We start from the raw sequence: 18,452 nt of genomic DNA, 5'->3' as shown, positions 1-18,452 counted from the left end.
AAATAAAGTACTCTGTCACCAATTTAACTGCTATGATTCTATTTTACAGAGTCCTGTGGGGGGAGGAGTGACTGGCTGGCACCAATTGCTCCTCTCAGAGACAGCTGTAGGCCAGGGAAAGGGCAGGGGGAGAAGTCCCGCCCTGCAAGTCCCATCTCCGAAGAGCAGAAGTCCCACCTCCAGGGGCAGACCTCCCACCCCCTGACATGTGGCCCCACCCTGGGGGGGGGCAGAAGCTCTGCCCCCAGCATGCAGACCTTAAAAGGTTCACAGTCACTGGCCTATACCTTTGGGAATTCCCTGAAGTCACTTTCTGTCTCTCTGTGTCTCTCTCTTTCTCCACAGGCAGAGTTAACCTGCTCTGCTCTGTAAATTTTAGTTACAGCAAACCTTTGTTAGAAACTTATAGAAAATTACCATGCAAAGGGATTTTGCAACATCTTATAGACTAACTAAAACAGAGATGTTGATAGCATGAGCATACACAGACGTGAGGCTATTTCCTCAGATGCACTGGGTAAGGAGAGTTAGGTTGTCTCCTTTATACTCCAAGTCTTGTTTAATCCGTTGCTACACATGGGCACTTATTCATGACTACAGCTATAAGCCTGGCTGGTGGGATCCCTTGTAGCTGTTGTGTGCCCTTGTTTCCAATTTATGGCAACCCTAAGACAGGGTTTTCTTGGCAAGAACTGTTCAGAAGGCCTTTGCCTTCCTCTGAGGCTGGGAGAGTGCGACTTGCCCAAGGCTCCAACTGGGTTTCCATGGTGGGGTGGGGATTCACACCTTAATCTCCAGAATAACAATAAAATGCCCAACTGGGCTGGTGCCAAAAGAACATTTCCTTTTCTACCAAGTGAAAAAGAGCCTTCTTCTATCTATGTGTACTCAAAATCCTTCATGAGAAAAAATCATTCTCACTGGCTTCTTTAACTGAAGTATACCTGTACAGTAAAGTGGATGACAGTTTTGATTTACACAGTGAAATGTAAAGTGTGTAACCTACAAAATAACACATGAAACCACATGCTGGCTGATAAAGTTTCAAACCCAGCTTAGGATGTCACTAGTTCTATCAGCATCAGCTATGAAAGCACTGGCCTTCCTGGTTCAATGAATCAGAGAGAGGATGAAGGCAAGAGCAAGTGTTGGTGGCCTGGAGCCAAGGACAACAAGGCGAGAACTGCAGTATTAGCTGATGTCTTAATTATATCAGAGCTGGGAAATTATCATTTTTTCTGGACTTTAACCTCCAGAGTTTCCCAGACACCATGGCCTTTTGCAATCTAAGAAACAATGGCGGGATACAAACCGCCGCTTTGCGGCGCTTCCCCGCTGCCGCCGTTTGCTCCACGCGGGAGCTGCAGCAGCCAAACCGCGCGGCTCCCGCGCGGAGCAAAAAAGAAGCTCCAAAATGGAGCTTCTTTCGGAGTCGCGTTTGCGACGTAGCGAGGTGCCAGGGGCGCACTCACTACGTCACAAAGGACTCGACGCGTACGGACGCTCAGCGTCCGATACGTCAAGATGGCAGCGCCCTGTTCATACGGGCGCAGCCATCTTGTACGTATTCAATACGTATTAGGGTTAGGGGGGTGCGGAAGCACCGCCCCTTCCTAACCCTAGTACGTATTGATGACGTACTATTTGGCGGTTTGTATCCCGCCACTTTTTCTAAACTCTAAACTATATTGAGGACCTGCTTTCAGGTAACCCCAATTGTTCTGTTTGTACAGTCCTAGTCAAGACACTCTGCTTATCTGGCAGCAAGAATAAAATAAATAAAGAATGGCAGTAATCAAAAATATCTTTGTGCAAGGACCAATGTGCCAGGCTATGTTCTTTCACTAGACTCTTTCAACCTACCCCCAGTGCAGGAATTAGGAAGGTTTGCAGCTGCATAAATAAACCTGCTCAGTATTTAAACAGCAAAAATGATCACATCTTTAAGTCTATGGCAATGCTTCCTTAAAGGAAAAATAAGCAAAACGTTTTTCAACTAATCAAACTTGAAAATGAGATTGTACCCAAATGAAGTGGGAGAGCAACCCTATATCCATCACCATCTTACCTTGTATAGAAAGGCCACTGTCAACATCTCTAGAAAAAACAGAGATAATATGCAGCTCTAATATTAGGTTCAGTTCAGAACAGGTTACAGTTTTCCATTTCCTGGTAGACATCAAAAGAATGCCTGTGTGTAAGGATGGCTTTGTTCTAGCTAGCATTAGGTTCTCAACACCATACTGATTTATAGAGAGTCAAGGCTATCAGCCACACAGGATAAACTGTCATAAACAGATAAATTATTAAAGTTGAACATGTCCAAGCACAGAATCACTCTGCTAAGAATGATGCCTTTTTATATTTTCATTCTTCAACAATAAAAAATTAAGTTGACAAGGTTTGTTCAAGAATTTTCTTCTAGTGATTTAGACACTTCTACAAAATGCTCTACCTATCTTTGCCTGCATAAAATGTGCACTGTCAAAATAAATCTTCCAAGAGGGGTAGCCAAGTGTAATTAAAATTGGAATAAACTGTACTTTTAGTATATCAAAAGCATCATAATTTTATGACAAAAAAGCTATATGTATATAGAATTTTATGTTCTAAAATAGCAAAATTATATTTAATTTGCAAGGGTGCTTTTTTTGAAAAAAATCTGATTAAAATTTTTGATACAGTGGGTCCTTGGTATCCGCTGGGCTTTGGTTCCAGGACCCCCGTGGACACCAAAATCTGTGGATGCTCAAGTCCCATTAAATTCAGTGACATAGTAAAATGTTGCCCTTATATAAAATGGCAAAAACAAGGTTTGTTTTTGGAAATTATATTGTTATTTTTTTAATATTTTCAAGCTGTGGATAATTGTATCTGTGGATAAAAAAAATCAGTAGATATAGAGGGCTGACTGTATAAACATTTATTATGGTCAAAGACCAGTACAATTTCCTTTCCACTCAAAAAAGAAAAGAAAAGCTTTTTATTTCATATGGCTTCAATATTTCTGGAAATTTTACATCTATGTAAGCAAGCTGAAGATATCTGTTAGTGTACTGTTCCTAATGAGGGTGTATCATTTATTTATCTGTCTATCTGCCTGGAGGAATTGCAGCATGCAATTTCAAGGCATTAGTACTTTAGAACAATAATGAATATGAAAATATTTTGTACACTCACAAGGTACAGTGCGCCAGTGCCATACGCGGGCGCGCCATACACGGACTTGAGCGTACGCACTCAAGCCGCGGCGCGCGTGTGGGACGGAAGGGGCGGTGCGTCCCATTCAATTGAATGGGTGCGTGCGCCCGTTGCGCCCTGCGCGCACCCGCGCCGCCGCGCACAAGCCCCATTGTTTCCAATGGGGCTCGAGCATAGGCGGAATTCGCCTTACGCAGAGGGATCCAGAACGGATCCCCCGCGTAAGGCGAGGACAGACTGTACAGTGGACCCTTGTTATACGCTGGGGTTTTGTTCCAGGATCCTCCGTGGATAACAAAATCCATGTATGCTCAAGTCCCATTAAATATCTCTCTCTCTCTGGCTTTGCTTCATGAATGAAGATTCAGGAAGGACTCACCTGTGCTTTGTACAAGCGCGCTGGTGACTAAAAAGGCCAATCCGGGACAAACAGGTCCGGTTGCAGAAAGCACAGCGGAAAGTCTCCTTGGGTGATGTTTCCGGGTTGTGGTTCTTTCTGCGTTGTTGTTTCTCTTCGAGACTCGTTCGCTGTGAGCTTTCGAAAAAGGCTGCAGCATTGTGGATAGTGCATTTCCATGCCTCCCGATGCGAGGCCAGGGCAGACCATTGTTGGTGATCAATTTGGCCAAGCTTGAGATATTGTTTCAGGGGGTCCTTGTATCTCTTCTTTGGGGCGCCCCTCTTACGCTGACCTGTGGCGAGTTCACCGTATAATACTATTTTTGGGAGGCGATGGTCCTCCATCCTAGAAACGTGTCCTGCCCAGCGCAACTGCGTCCTCAATAGCATGCCCTCAATGCTGGTGATCCCTGCTTGCTCAAGGACAGCAACATTTGTCACATAGTCAGTCCAGTGAATATTTAGAATTGTGCGTAAACAGCGCTGATGAAAGCGTTCAAGGAATCGTAGGTGTTGGCGATAGGTGACCCATGTTTCAGACCCACAGAGGAGAATAGACAGTACAATGGCTCTATACACACTGTTTTTTGTGCTTCGCCTCAAGTGTTTGTTACTCCAGACTCTTTTGTGAAGCCTTCCGAATGCACTATATGCCTTTGCCGGTCTGTGCTTGATCTCTTTATCAATCTTGGTGTCTGAGGAGATGATGCTTCCCAGGTAGGTGAACTGCTGGACAGACTTAAGCACAGATGTGCCTAAAGTGATGTGGGGATGGTAGTGTTCTTCCTGGGGTGCTGGCTGGTAGAGGACTTCCGTTTTCTTCAGACTGACTTCCAGCCCAAAGAGCTCTGCAGCTGTAGCAAAACAAGATGTTAGGCACCGCAGAGCTGCTTCTGTATGGGCAACGAGGGCAGCATCGTCAGCAAAAAGCAGCTCATGGACTAGATAGTTTAGAGTCTGAGTGCAGGCCCTCAGGCGGCTTAAGTTAAACAGGCTACCATCAGTATGGTAGCGTATATAAATGCCGTCTTCTTCTTTGAGATCTGCCGTAGCCCTTTGGAGCATCATGCTGAAGAAGATTGTAAATAGAGTTGGAACGAGAACACAACCTTGTTTCACACCATTAGTTATTAGAAAGGGCTCCAAGAGAGCATCGCCATATCTGACTTGGCCTTGCTGGCCTTCATGTAGCAGGATGATCATTTTGAGGAATTTGGGGGGGCATCCTATTTATTCCAGGATCTGCCACAGACCTTTTCTACTCACAGTGTCGAAGGCTTTGGTGCAGTCGACAAATGGTACATAGAGTCCTTTGTTCTGCTCTCTACATTTCTCTTGCAGTTGTCTAAGGGCAAATACCATGTCTGTAGTGCTCCTATTAGCTCTAAAGCCACATTGGCTTTCAGGGAGAAGTTCTTCTGCAATAGCAGGGACTAATCTGTTCAGCAGTATCCTTGCAAGGATTTTTCCAGCAATGGAGAGCAGTGTTATACCTCAATAGTTTGAGCAATCCGATTTTGCTCCTTTTTTCTTGTACAGGGTGATGATGACTGCATCTCGGAGATCTGATGGCAGTTCGCCTTTTTCCCAGCAACTCACAAGGAGCTCGTGGAGTTTAGCATGGAGTACACAACCTCCATGTTTCCAAGCTTCAGGTGAAATTCCATCAATCCCGGCAGCCTTGCCATTTTTCATCTGCTGTATGGCCTTAACGGTTTCTTCCAAAGTGGAAGCTATGTCCAATTCCTTCTTCATTGGTTGTTGTATCATATGTTGAATAGCTGAGTCTTGGACTACTTGGTTGGCACTAAAGAGGCTTTGGAAATATTCAGCCCATCGGTTCAGAATGGAAGCTTTATTTGTGATTAGTGTTTGACCATCTGTACTGTATAGGGAGCTTTGGATCTGATATGTAGGTCCAAACACTGCTTTAAGAGCTTCATAAAATCCTCTGGAATCACCCAGATCTGCACAACGTTGTGTCTTTTCTGCTAAATTGATCCACCACTTGTTCTGAATGTCTCTGAGTTTTTGTTGGAGTTGACTACATGTGAGGTGAAAGGCTGCTTTTCTGACATGGCAGGATGGCTGGGCGAGGTGTGCCTGGTGAGCAGTTCTCTTCTTTGCCAACAGCTCCTGGATCTCTTGGTTGTTTTCATCAAACCAGTCTTCGTTTTTCTTGAGGGAGAACCCTAAGGATTCTTCTGCAGATTGCAGGATGCTGTTTTTGATATGTTGCCAAAGCACTGTAGGAGAAGAGTCTACAGGATGGTCTTCAAGTTTTGTTTGCAAATTTGCCTGGAAGTTGTCTCTTATGGCAGCTTGTTGAAGATTGTTGACTTGGAGTCTCCTCTTTAGGATGCCACCCCTCTTAGGTTTGAACTGAAAATGAAGATTTAGTTTACATCTTACGAGGCGATGATCTGTTTGACATTCTGCACTGGGCATCACTCGGGTATGACGGACATCGCAAATATTTCTCTGGCGCACTAGGATATAGTCAATGAGGTGCCAGTGTTTGGATCGGGGATGCATCCAGGTTGTCTTCTTTCTGCTGAAAGATGGTGTTTGTAATAGTCAGCTGCTGTTCCGCACAAAACTCTAGCAGGAGGCGTCCGTTATCATTACAGTTTCCAACACCATGCTTGCCTAAAACACCTTTCCAGGCTTCGAAGTGCTTTCCTACTTTGGCACTGAAGTCACCAAGGATAATGATTTTGTCTTCTGCAGGGACTTTCTGTATAAGGTGGCGTAGGTCTGAGTAGAATTTGTCTTTCTCCGCAGGGTCGGCTTGCATAGTTGGAGCATATATACTGAAGAGAACAACATGTGGGAGGCGTAAGGAGATAATGTGGTCAGAGTGTCCTGTTGGTAAGGTTTCGAGTTTGGAGGCAATGGAGTTTTTGATCATAAAGCCTACACCTGAAAGATGTATTTCAGTTTTGGGTTTGCCAGACCAGTAGAGTGTGTAGCTGGCACCGTGTTCTTTAACACTGCCTTCCTCGTGGAGACGAACTTCACTAAGAGCAGCAATTTCGATGTTAAATATAATGGCATAGCAAATATGTCATTAAATATAATGACATAGCAAAATGGTGTCCCTTATAAAAAATGGAAAATGAAGTTTCATATTTGGAATTTATACTTTTTTTTTGAACATTTTCAAACCGAGGATGCATGAATCCGTGTATAAAATATCCATGTATAAGAAGGGCCAACTGTATTTCATACTTGGCAATAGGGAAAAAGAGGGGTGCACAGAATCACTGCTAAATAGGCTGCTTTTCAGGACAAGTGGTCTACAAAGAGCAGCTTTGATGTATTAAGGACAGGCCTAACAATTATTGAACAGCTGGTTGAATTCAGAAGCAAATGTTCATTCTGGTAATATATGCCAACTGAATTAGGAGAATACAGTTTAAAGGTACGATAGCTGTGACACTCATTATATCTTCTAAAAGGAGACACTTACCTGGACATGCCACTTGGGGACACCACAGGAAGCCCAGCTTGGTCACATTATCATGAGAACATTGGTTGAACCATTATTTCTACACTAGGAAAACCATGGTAGGAGAAGTTTTTTCATCAGATTAGAAGGACTGCTAAGCAAAGATCTATTGTAGGCTTGCATCTTTCAACACAATATGACACTTCAGCAGAATAAAAAGCCCTGTGCCAGTAAGCCAAAGCCTCTAACCCTCAAACAAGTTTTTTTTAATTGTCCACAAACCTGGCAGAAAGCATCCCAACAGTGAAAACATTCAAAAATATCTCCATTCCAAAGGATAACAAGAATCCTGTACCATCACATATTACATTCTTCCCATGCAGTCCCTCTCAAAATGGTGAAAGGTACTAATGCAATATCACCTCCTGTTGCCCTTTTGAGAGGGACTGATGAAGAAGCAGGTGGATATCTATCTGCTTTAAACACTTCTCAGGCTCTTTCTACATCTCAAGCAGGTCTGTCATTCCAGATCTGAGGCCTGCCTTTTCAAAACTGCCTTTGTAACTGCTTTATTTGGGGCACTACGGGTGGGTGAACTGGTTCCATCCTCCAGGTCGGATGGGACCAAACATTCACTTCCGAGGAAGGATGTCCCTTTGGGAAAGGGGAATGCTGTATTTTTAGTTCTTTACAGGTCAAAGTGTGACCAGTTGGGGAAAGGATCCACCAACGTGCTGAGAAGGCTCTGTGGCTGCCACCTGTGCCCTGTTCAGACTTTATGCAGCAGATACCTGGCATCCTGCCCTCAGACCTTCTCTTTACACAAAGGGAAGGAACTCCACTAACCCAGTTCCAAGTGGTGTTGGCACTTCATCTGGCCTTGCAAAACTGCAGGCTGACAGTGGAGGACTTTGGAGGGCACACGTTCTGCATAGGGACGGCTACAACTGTGGCAGGATGTGGCCTGCCAGTGGACTCAATAAAAAAGCTGGGCTAGTGGAAGTGTGGGGCATTTGCCGGCTACGTCTGGATCTGAATTCTTGTGCTGGGCAGCCATGGGGGCTGTAGGGAGGATCTGGACTCTTGTGCTGGGCAGCCATGGGGGCTGTAGGGAGGAGGCTCCCCTTGGCTAGGGGGGATATACAGCTTTCAGGGTGGTTGGTGGAAGGCGGGCCCCATGGGGGGTGGCCTTTTGTGGTGGTAGCATAGGCCATGGATCTGGTGGGCGAGGCTTCCTGTGTTGCACAGACCCAGGGATGCTTGAAGCTGTGAGGTGTTGCCATTGCAGGGGCAGCTCCTGAACAGCATTCTCTGGTGACAAAGGGGGCAACAATGCAGACATGTGATCAATCGCTTACCCCCTCTGTCTTCCCGAGGCCCAGCTGTGACTGGGCAACTTGGTTCATCAAGCAACAGTTGGGTTGGTCGATGCCAGATCCAAACCCATGCATTTGGGCCAACCCTAACTGTCAGCTGTACTCAATAAAGTTGTGGCTTTTTCCTTCCAACTGTGTGTCTTGATGTTTATTTTTGATGATGTCTCCCCTTCCCCTACAATAACATTTTTCTTCACTAAGAATTTTCTCTATTCATATGTGAAGAATCTCACTGTAACTTCCTATAACACTGACTTTTAAAATGCACATAATATATCTTAGCATTAGTAAGTTTAAAAAAAACCCAGTGCTACTGTGAAAAATACTAACTCACGGTCAGACTTATTTTTTTAATCATTATCTCTGCTTCTTTTTCTTTGGATTTATATGGTCACTTTCTTTGCCTCCTGCATTTTTCTTCTCTTTCATGTTCTCCTTTTAATGTGAATTATTTTACACAGTTTTTATATATCCAGGAAAGAATAATACAGACCTGACTCTGTGGGATTTTTACCAGGTTCTTTTTAAAATGAGAATATAAGATCTTTCTAATATCAGTCCTATATCCTGCCCCGGAGTCTCAAAGTGTTTGTTCCTTCTGATAAGATAAATTCCAGCCTGGAAAAGTTCTTTGAAGAAAATCTCCTGTCTAGCCATTTAAAAAATGTTTTAACCCAAGTATGGTTTAATATTTATATTGTATGAGTAAGCCTAAGTATCAGTAACATCCCATCAGAACATCTGCAGTGCATTTTATCTATGATAGAAAACTCAAGCAAAGCTTAACAGATAACATAACAGCTGAACCCCAGTAAATGTCATCAAGCAGGTTACAATAAAAATATGGTCAAGTGTGGGGATTCTGGGTCAAAATTTCACATCTGCCACAGTATTTACATATAGTGAAAGAGGGGATGACATACTGAGGGACTAGAACTCACTGTAGCTTTGCAGAGAACATGTGCACAGAGGTAGCATTCAGAAACATAGCGGTGTTAGTCTGGCACACCAGTATACAAAATAATCTTGTAGCACCTTTGAGACTAACTGCATAGATGAAGTTATAGATAAGCTTTCATTGACTTGGTCTATTTACCCAGGTGCTCTGGGATAGCCCAGAGCAAGTCTACAAAGGTTTATGCCACAACTTCTTTCACACAGTCAGTCTTAAAGGTGCTATAAAATCCTTTGGCATACTGATGTGGGCAAGGGATCATGTTTGTAAACTTATTATTACATTAATTTTTTAATCCAAACAGAAATAAAACGAACTGCCTCCACAGACATGGGGGCCAGGGGTCGGGAAAAGAGGCCCCCCTTGGGCCTGCTCTCTCCTGTAAAGTCGATGGACCTGTGGGGAAGTGCCCTCAGTTTGCCTTCCGGTAAATGACCAGCCAGGGAGCAGCACATGATTTTGGATTTCCCTTGGAGTCAGGTGTTACGTCTAAGGGAAAGTTGAGGAGATAGTCACAGGTTGACAGCTGGCCTCATATGGTTCGTGATTAAATAAAATACAGGAGGCAAAGAACATGATTTGAAGTTTTTCACTGATGTGTTAATTTTGCATTTCTACAAGACGTTTGGCTTAATTCCTTCATAATACCTCCCTCCCACAGAGAAGCATTTTGTTTGTTCTGTCTATACCATGAGGTATAGATACCACCTTATTCTTTCACATATGCACTAGACCCAGCTTTACTGAGCTATTTGGAAAAGCTCTTTCTTCACAATGATTTATAGTCCAATTCAATAGAATCTGTTTTGATCTTCAAAGCTCTATTCTGCTTGAATCTAATAACCTCAGGAATTTCTTCCACATGAACTTGTCCAATTACAGAGTTATTAGCTGGGGTCCTTTCTTTGTCACTCTCCACCCACCTACAGAAGACCAGGTAAGTGATGACCCATGATATGATGAAAACGGGTTATCCAGATGTTATAACTGCAAAGGATGATATGAAGACACACCCAACTAAAGGTGGTGGCAGGTTTGGGTGTGCAACGCCAGTACCCTGGTGAGAACAAACCGTGATACCCAAAAAGATCTGAAACTAGATGTAAAGTTCAAAAAAGGGGGGAAATTTAATTTAAAGGACAAAAATAAAAGGTCTTCTCCTCCCCAGCTCTAAACAAAAGATACTTTACAGTTCAGCTTTCTTCCAGACGACATCTTTCTGGGTCCGATGTAGTTTGTTCTCCTTACTCAATGGAGCTGGTGCAGGGTCTTTCAGCTCCTAAATTCTTCTATTTTCTATGCTAATGGTAACTGATTTGGCTAAGTGGTGTAAGAAATGCCCTTTCCGGCTGTCTGGGCCTGCTTACCACCAAAAGACAGCTCTCTGCTAGCTCTCAGAGAAACTGCTCCAACTAAAAACCTCTAGCTACAGCACAGCCTGCTGGGAAAGGGCAAACCAAACCTAGAAATGAAGCAGGGGAAACCTACAGCTCCTCCCATAAACTAATACAAAGAACTTTTCTACACTAAAATAATCTATGGCCTGAACCAACACAAAGGAAAATGCAGGGGGAAATTCAAACAGTCCTGGCAGGACATCACGCTCCCCGCTCAAAATTTCAACGAAATTTTGCAACCTTATGACCTATCCTATCCATTTATACATTAGATCAAAAGTTCTACCTAACACTGAACAAGGAAACTAAATCAGTCAAAGGTCTTTGATACTTGACCACTTTGCCTTCACTTATAGTTCTTATGGTGGCCTTTCGGATTTTCCCATCTGTGCTTGGATAAATTTCTTCTACAACTGCAGTAGGCCATTTATAGCGAGGGCTCTCTCTTTCTTTAAAAAGAACAACATCTCCGATGTTTAAATCAATTTGGGGACGTTGCCACAATTTTCTTCGTTGTAAGAGACAAAGGTATTCAGACTTCCATCTCTTCCAAAACTCTGATGCCAACGACTGAACTTGTTTCCATTGAATGGTATGAATTCCTTCTGGGACAGGAAGGCTGATATCTTTCCAGTCAGGGTTTTTAAAAGTCAAGATCATGGCTGGAGTCAAAATTTGTGCCCTAAATGGCTCCAAAATGGCCGCCAACCTTGTGCTCTGGACTCTGCAAGAAGAAATGGCTCCAAAATGGCCGCCAACCTTTTCCCCTTTTATAACCACAGAGTCTTCTTCTCCTTCTATGCAAATCTTGGGATCTTGCTTCAATGCAGGGCCTTGCACTTGGACTCTCTTTGACAGGCCGGAAGCGGCAATGGCCGCCAGGATTTCTTACACTATGAAGACACACCCAACTAAAGGTGGTGGCAGGTTTGGGTGTGCAACGCCAGTACCCTGGTGAGAACAAACCGTGATACCCAAAAAGATCTGAAACTAGATGTAAAGTTCAAAAAAGGGGGGAAATTTAATTTAAAGGACAAAAATAAAAGGTCTTCTCCTCCCCAGCTCTAAACAAAAGATACTTTACAGTTCAGCTTTCTTCCAGACGACATCTTTCTGGGTCCGATGTAGTTTGTTCTCCTTACTCAATGGAGCTGGTGCAGGGTCTTTCAGCTCCTAAATTCTTCTATTTTCTATGCTAATGGTAACTGATTTGGCTAAGTGGTGTAAGAAATGCCCTTTCCGGCTGTCTGGGCCTGCTTACCACCAAAAGACAGCTCTCTGCTAGCTCTCAGAGAAACTGCTCCAACTAAAAACCTCTAGCTACAGCACAGCCTGCTGGGAAAGGGCAAACCAAACCTAGAAATGAAGCAGGGGAAACCTACAGCTCCTCCCATAAACTAATACAAAGAACTTTTCTACACTAAAATAATCTATGGCCTGAACCAACACAAAGGAAAATGCAGGGGGAAATTCAAACAGTCCTGGCAGGACATCACAGATGACAAGGCACAATAAAATGTAGAACATTAAAGAAAAATGTAAGACACTAAAAATAATCATAATTTATACTTCTTAGTCATGCACAAAATGCAGAACAATTTGGAATTCCTCCTGGACAGTAAGTTAAAATGTAGGACATGTTCTGGGAAAAGAGGATGTCTGGTCACAGTGGATGAAGTAGAATTCAGAAATAACTAGTTAAATGGCTCACTATTTTTGTACCAGGTTGGCTTACCTCACTAAACTTCCCGATTAATGCTAGAATTAATTCCAAGCTTTAAATTATTTTTATAATGTCAGAATTTATTAGCTGGAATGAACATATTCTTGAACATATTCAGTAAAACTGAAAGCCTAAGGAAAAGCATGGGATAAAATGCATCACATGGGCTCTGTTGCTAAACAACACAGCTCATTAGATGAATAGTTAAGAAGCAAGTGAACAGCTGTGAAAAGGGACAACAAAACAAGAACAGAAGGGAGTGCTGGTATAGAATTTAAGGGACTGGAGAAATTATTTGTTTGCTTAACCCTCAAGCAGCCATGGTACTTAGAGTATCAGGCTCTTTTGCTCTGAAGGCCTGTATGTCTTTCTAGCTGATTGAATTTTTTTGTAAGTCTCCTCTATTGATTTTTTTCTGGTTTCCACTGTATAACATACAATATTTTAAGTTATTACTTGGAATGAGCAGCAATGAATCATTTTATAATCCTTCAACATGTTTCTTAGTGTTGACACAATGCCCTTCAGTCATTAAGTGGAAAGTTCTGCTTCCCGTCCTCACTTTCTTCTTTCTCTGCCATTCATTCTGTTTTTCAGTAGATCACACACTTTGAGGAATTTGAGCCAAAAATATAGCTAGGTATGTTTATTTATCTGTTTACTGGATTTAAATTCTGCCTTTCTCCCAAAAATAGGATTCAAAGAGACTTGAATATTCATGTCCTCCCATCCCTGCTTCTTTCTTTCTTTCTTTCTTTCTTTCTTTCTTTCTTTCTTTCTTTCTCTCTCCTCAGATCTATGTCCCATTGAGTTAAATGAGCAAAACATTCTGCCACTGATCCTCGCAGATTACACCTTTTGATAGGGAGTGGGATGGTGCACAGAAAAATATTCTATGCTCAGAGTTACTCAAAACATTTCCAGTTCAGAATTTTCCACCCTTGATTCACTCACTGTTCCTTACAGCCAACCACTAACTGTTGTACTTGCAGTGGATGAGTGTCCCCCAGCTGATATTAACAATCACTCTTTTTAAACATTTAATAAACAAAGTGTTTGAAGGGCAAGTCAATATGAACAGTTTGCCAAGTGTGGGAGGGGAAGGAAAAAGGAACTGAGCAGACTGTATATGAAATCCTGAAGTTTAGGGCACATGTGTGCTTCAGCTTTTCTCAACCCATTGGATTTCCACATGTATTGGAACAGCATATGAATGCATCAAATCAAAAGCAATAAAATAAAATTCAGACTTCTATTCAATAAAATGGGACCAAACAAGCCATATAAACTAGGGTCTTCCTAGAATAGGACCTGAGGCACACATGTGCAGTTCCATCAATGTCACTGACACTAACTGCAATGACCAAGACCCAACTGAATGGTTCAGCTACTAATGAAAGACGCCTGTCAACAGGTCTCAGAAGACACATGTAAGTAGCCTCTACACACCCTCAAGATCAACCCCTGAGGGATGCACCATAATTCCAGGCCCCACAATTCAAAAAGGATGTCGACAAGCTGGAGCGTGTCCAGAGGAGGGCGATCAAAATGGTGACAGGTCTGGAAACCATGCCCTATGAGGATCAACTTAAGGAACTGGGTATGTTTAGCCTGGAGAAGAAAAGGTTAAGAGGTGATATGACAGCCCGATTTAAATATTTGAAGGACTGTCATAGTGAGGATAGAGCAAACTTGTTTTCTGCAGCTCCAGAGAATAGGACCCAGAACAATGGATGCAAACTACAGAAAAAGTTATTTCAGCTCAACATTAGGAAGAACTTCCTGACAGTAAGAACGGTTCAGTTCGACAGTAGAACATACTCCCTCTTTCTCTGGAGGTCTTTAAACAGAGTCTGGATGGCCATCTGTTGGGGGTGCTTTGATTCTGAGTTCCAGCATGGAAGGGGGTTGGACTGGATGGTCCTTGTGGTATCTTCCAACTCTATGATTCTCTGATTCTATGGCAACAACTCAGAATTTCAGGTGGTGCAGAGGGGGGAAAGGAGAGCAGTTTGGTGGAGCTGACCACAGACTGTTTGGGAGAAGAGAGATCATCTCCAGAAAGATTCGCTGTCACACTTCTTTGACCAATGGAATGATCCCGCTTGGATCCCATTCCATCAATGGAATGATCCCGCTTGGATCCCATTCCATGTACTGATCTATCTAAATATATTTTAATTCAAAATCTTATGAGATAAAATCCTCTATAGCAGAAATAGCATTCTTATGCTTCTCCCTTTGCCTGCAGAGTAGAAACATGTGTGGAAAACTAAAAACAGTGCACATTTATTAACAGGAGAGCCAGCCAAAGTACAGCCCAGATCAATCAAATACATCCAGCTGATGTTTCTATATGACAAATATACCCTGTTCATATGCAATACAGCCAGCTCTCTCTCATTTTTTTCACTGTAAGATAAACCATTGTGAACAGTTCATGTTGAATGTAAAGTCCTGGTCAATTTTAGATAAGAAAGGAGAATGACAAAGCTACTGAAACAAGAATCTCAAAGCAAAAGAAACAATTCGGCATCACTCACATTATGGGTATGTTAAGTAACTTACAGGGACTTACATCAGTAGAAAAAATGCATAACTAAGAACTGTTAGTGACACCCAGGGTGGCCAGATGTCATAACCACAATGGAGGATACGGCACCACAAAATGTGGGGCATTGAAGGACATTACAAAATAAATAAAAATTCATTTCATATGGTTTATTTACAGCAGGGGTAGGCAACCTGCGGCCCGCGGGCCGGATGCGGCCCGGTGAGGCCTTGGGACCGGCCCCAGCCCAGTCCTGCCGCCGATTGCCGCCGGGGCCTTTGGGGGGCAATTGTCTATAGAAGCCTCAGAAACATGCATTTATATTAACATTTTTAAAAAATCAGCAAATTTTTTTGCGTGTCCTCCATTTTTTTAAAAAAAGTGTCTTCCATTTGAAAATTTTGTCCTACATTTGTCCTGGTTTATTTATATATTTAATTTTTTAAAAAAATATTTAATTATTTATTTTTTGGCTTCGGCCCCCCAGTTGTCTGAGGGACAGCAACCAGGCCCCCGGCTCAAAATGATTGCCTACCCCGATTTACAGCTATATTACATAAAGGTGAAAGGTAAAGGTATTTCCCATTGACAAGGTTGTCAAGTCGTGTCTGACGATAGGGAGCGGTGCTCAAGTCCGTTATTAAGTTGAAGAGCCAGTGTTGTGAGAGACTACTCTGTGATCATGTGGCCAGCATGGTTGCACAGAACACTGTGATTATTTGACAACAGCTCAGACAGCAGAGTTTATATAAAATGTATTATTTTATTATCTTTTTATTATTTTTATTTTATTATATTTTTTTATCCTGTCCATATTGCAAATAGGGGAATAGGATGAATCCTTCTAAAGAACTTTTTTCCTAGGAGCATCAGCAGAGAAGGCTTGCCTCCAGAGCACAGGGCACATTTGTTTCTCAGAAGGGAAAAGGACAGTAAGCATGGTGTTACTCAATGGGCTTCTTTGTGATGCTCAAAATAGAGGACATTTTAAAATTTATCCTGGACAGGAGGCTGAAATGCAGGACATGTCTGAAAAAGGAAGATGTCTGGTCACCTTGCTCACCTGCCCAAGTAAGTATCATTAAAAATTGCTCAATGTCGTTGTAGTAGGTGTTATTATTAATTGATTAATTTATCTGTTATCCGCCTCTCCCTATAGATTGAGGCAGGGAACAACAAGAAACTAAACACATACCAATTAAAGGAGTACATAAAATGAATATATATTAAAACTATCTCGATACATTTTAAAATTGGTAATTGCCATATTTTTGAATGTTTGGCATTATATGCTACACTTTTCTACTCTTCCTGACTTCTGCTGGAATCTGCTTCTAACATAAGTAGAAATATTCTAATAGTTAAAGACAGTGGAATGTTAATACCACTGATATTTTACAGAAGGCTATGAAATGCTAAGGCTATGAAGGAAAGGGATGCAAGGACTGTCTGGGGCCCTAGTTGTCAACTTAATTTTAAAAACCTTCTGCAATTTGTCAGTTCAGACTAAACACTAGAACCAACATGTTGATATTCATTACATTAAATTGCATTTTGCTTTGTTTTTCATTATACCAGACTGTAAAAGTACCGTCAATGAAATGCAATGTAATTTTGGTGCCATTGTCCTAGAAATGATATAGAGATGACATATTCATTTGCTACCTTCTCCCCCACACCATTTGTTCCTCCCTTGCTGTTCTCACTGGATTTTTTCACTTTATGGCTGGCAGCACAAAGCATGGCAGCAGCAATGGGAAAGTGGGAGGGAGGGGCAGGAAGATGAAGTGAGCCGTGTGCTGCCTCTCTCACTGTAAAGTGTGAAAGAGAGAGAAGTGAGAGGACAAAAGCAAAGACGATGAGATCTCTTCTTTCCCCCATACAATTTGTTCATCCTCCCTAGCATTTTTCAGAACTTTTATGATCTCCTTCTTGGAATATATGAACAACTCTGATGCCAAGGGCAAGGAGGTCATATCTAGGGATGTTATTAAACACTGACTTTGTTCTCAAAAGAAGCCATGAGTAATCTTAGCAATTTTCTTCCTATTGAAAGGGTATCTCTGAAAAACCAACAGTTTTCAAAGACTATTCCATCTGGGGCTAGGTATGCATCTACAATATAGAAATAATGCAGTTTGACAGCACTTTTAACAGTCATGGCTCCATCTTACAGAAACCTTGGATTTGTAGTTTTGAGAAGAACCAGAACTCTTTGGTAGAGAAAGCTAGACTTTCTGAAACTACAAATCCCAGGATTCCATAGGATGGACCTACAGCACTTAGTTATTTTTACAGTGTAGATGCACCCTTAGTCTAAGCAAAACTAATCTGTACCAGTTTGATTCAGTACACTACCAGAATCATTTATAATTCATACTCTGCTCAAAAGCAAAGAAAATGGTAACTACTTAGCAGTGATTACAGGCTTTAAATTTAGTGTGACAACTTTGCCTGATTTTAAAACAGAAAACGTGATAAGAATACAAAAGTGTCTTACTCAAACCACATTCCTCACGGTGTGCTTTTGAGGGGAAGCACCAAAGAACTGCCATTTTCTTCCCCAAGCATTCAAAAAGGTCATAAGCAGTACAGTGGCAGAGAGAAAAGAGTGGGACAGTGCTTTTTTTAGGTCCTCCCACAATATGCTAAGTTCTCATCTTTTGCCACTCTACTCTGAGAAAGGGATGGTTCTTTATAAGAGTTAAAGTTCGGTATATACATTGACCCATGGATAAGTTGGCACAAGTTTCTGGAGTCAATTTTTTGACCAAAAATCAACACATATACACAAGTATTTACAGTAAAATAGCTCTTTGACTGTTACTTCTCTTTCTCTGTATCTGTCCCCAACCCCCAGGCCCCCAACCTCTGCTTACCTTTCCTTCAAACCTGGCTGTGCCTCCAAGTGGCACCCGAATATTTCTTGGAGGTAAAGTAAATGCTGGTGGTTCTGTTGGAGCAGGGGGTCTTAAGGAAGAGTGGTCCAGAGTCAATGAGGCTTTGGAAATTCTAGTAGATACCAGTTTCACATCCCCCATGTTAAGAGCTTTGAAAAGCTAAAACAAAAAGCAAAAATACAAATATCAGTCCCATTCTTCTGTGTGAATGCTGTTAGGAACCACAAACAAAAGATGAGTGATGATCTGTCATACTGCTGCAATTCTAGGCATTTACTTGAGTGTAAACCTTACTCAGTTTATTTCACTGGGAGAGATGAACCTAATCAATGCTAAAAAGAAACAAGTATCTCAAAAAGGTAAAGTTGGCAATATGTATAACCATGCTAAACAGCAGGCTGGGCAACTTCAGCTTTCCAGATGTGTTTTTGAAATGCAACTCCCATCTGCTTTAGCCAGCCAGCATAGCTAATAGTGAAGGATGCTGGGAGCTGCAGTC

General features: G+C 42.2%; 1 protein-coding gene across 3 annotated transcripts in view; it reads right to left on the bottom strand.

Moving 5' to 3' along the window:
- Positions 1-18,109, bottom strand: part of MYLK (myosin light chain kinase) — a 206,922-nt gene extending 188,813 nt beyond the window's left edge. For all 3 annotated transcript variants that reach the window (XM_089520242.1, XM_089520243.1, XM_089520246.1), the window contains exon 1: positions 17,933-18,109. In XM_089520242.1, the coding sequence (XP_089376368.1) occupies positions 17,933-18,094 (162 nt within the window). In that variant the 5' untranslated portion in view covers positions 18,095-18,109. The remainder of the gene's footprint in view (positions 1-17,932) is intronic.
- Positions 18,110-18,452: the final 343 nt, after the last annotated feature.

This window comes from Sceloporus occidentalis, unplaced genomic scaffold, assembly GCF_023333645.1.
Source record: "Sceloporus occidentalis isolate IW3139 unplaced genomic scaffold, rSceOcc1.0.p SCAF_4, whole genome shotgun sequence".
NCBI lineage: Eukaryota > Metazoa > Chordata > Lepidosauria > Squamata > Phrynosomatidae > Sceloporus > Sceloporus occidentalis.
Note: the sequence above shows the minus strand (reverse complement) of the source record. Positions and strands in the feature narration are given on the sequence as shown.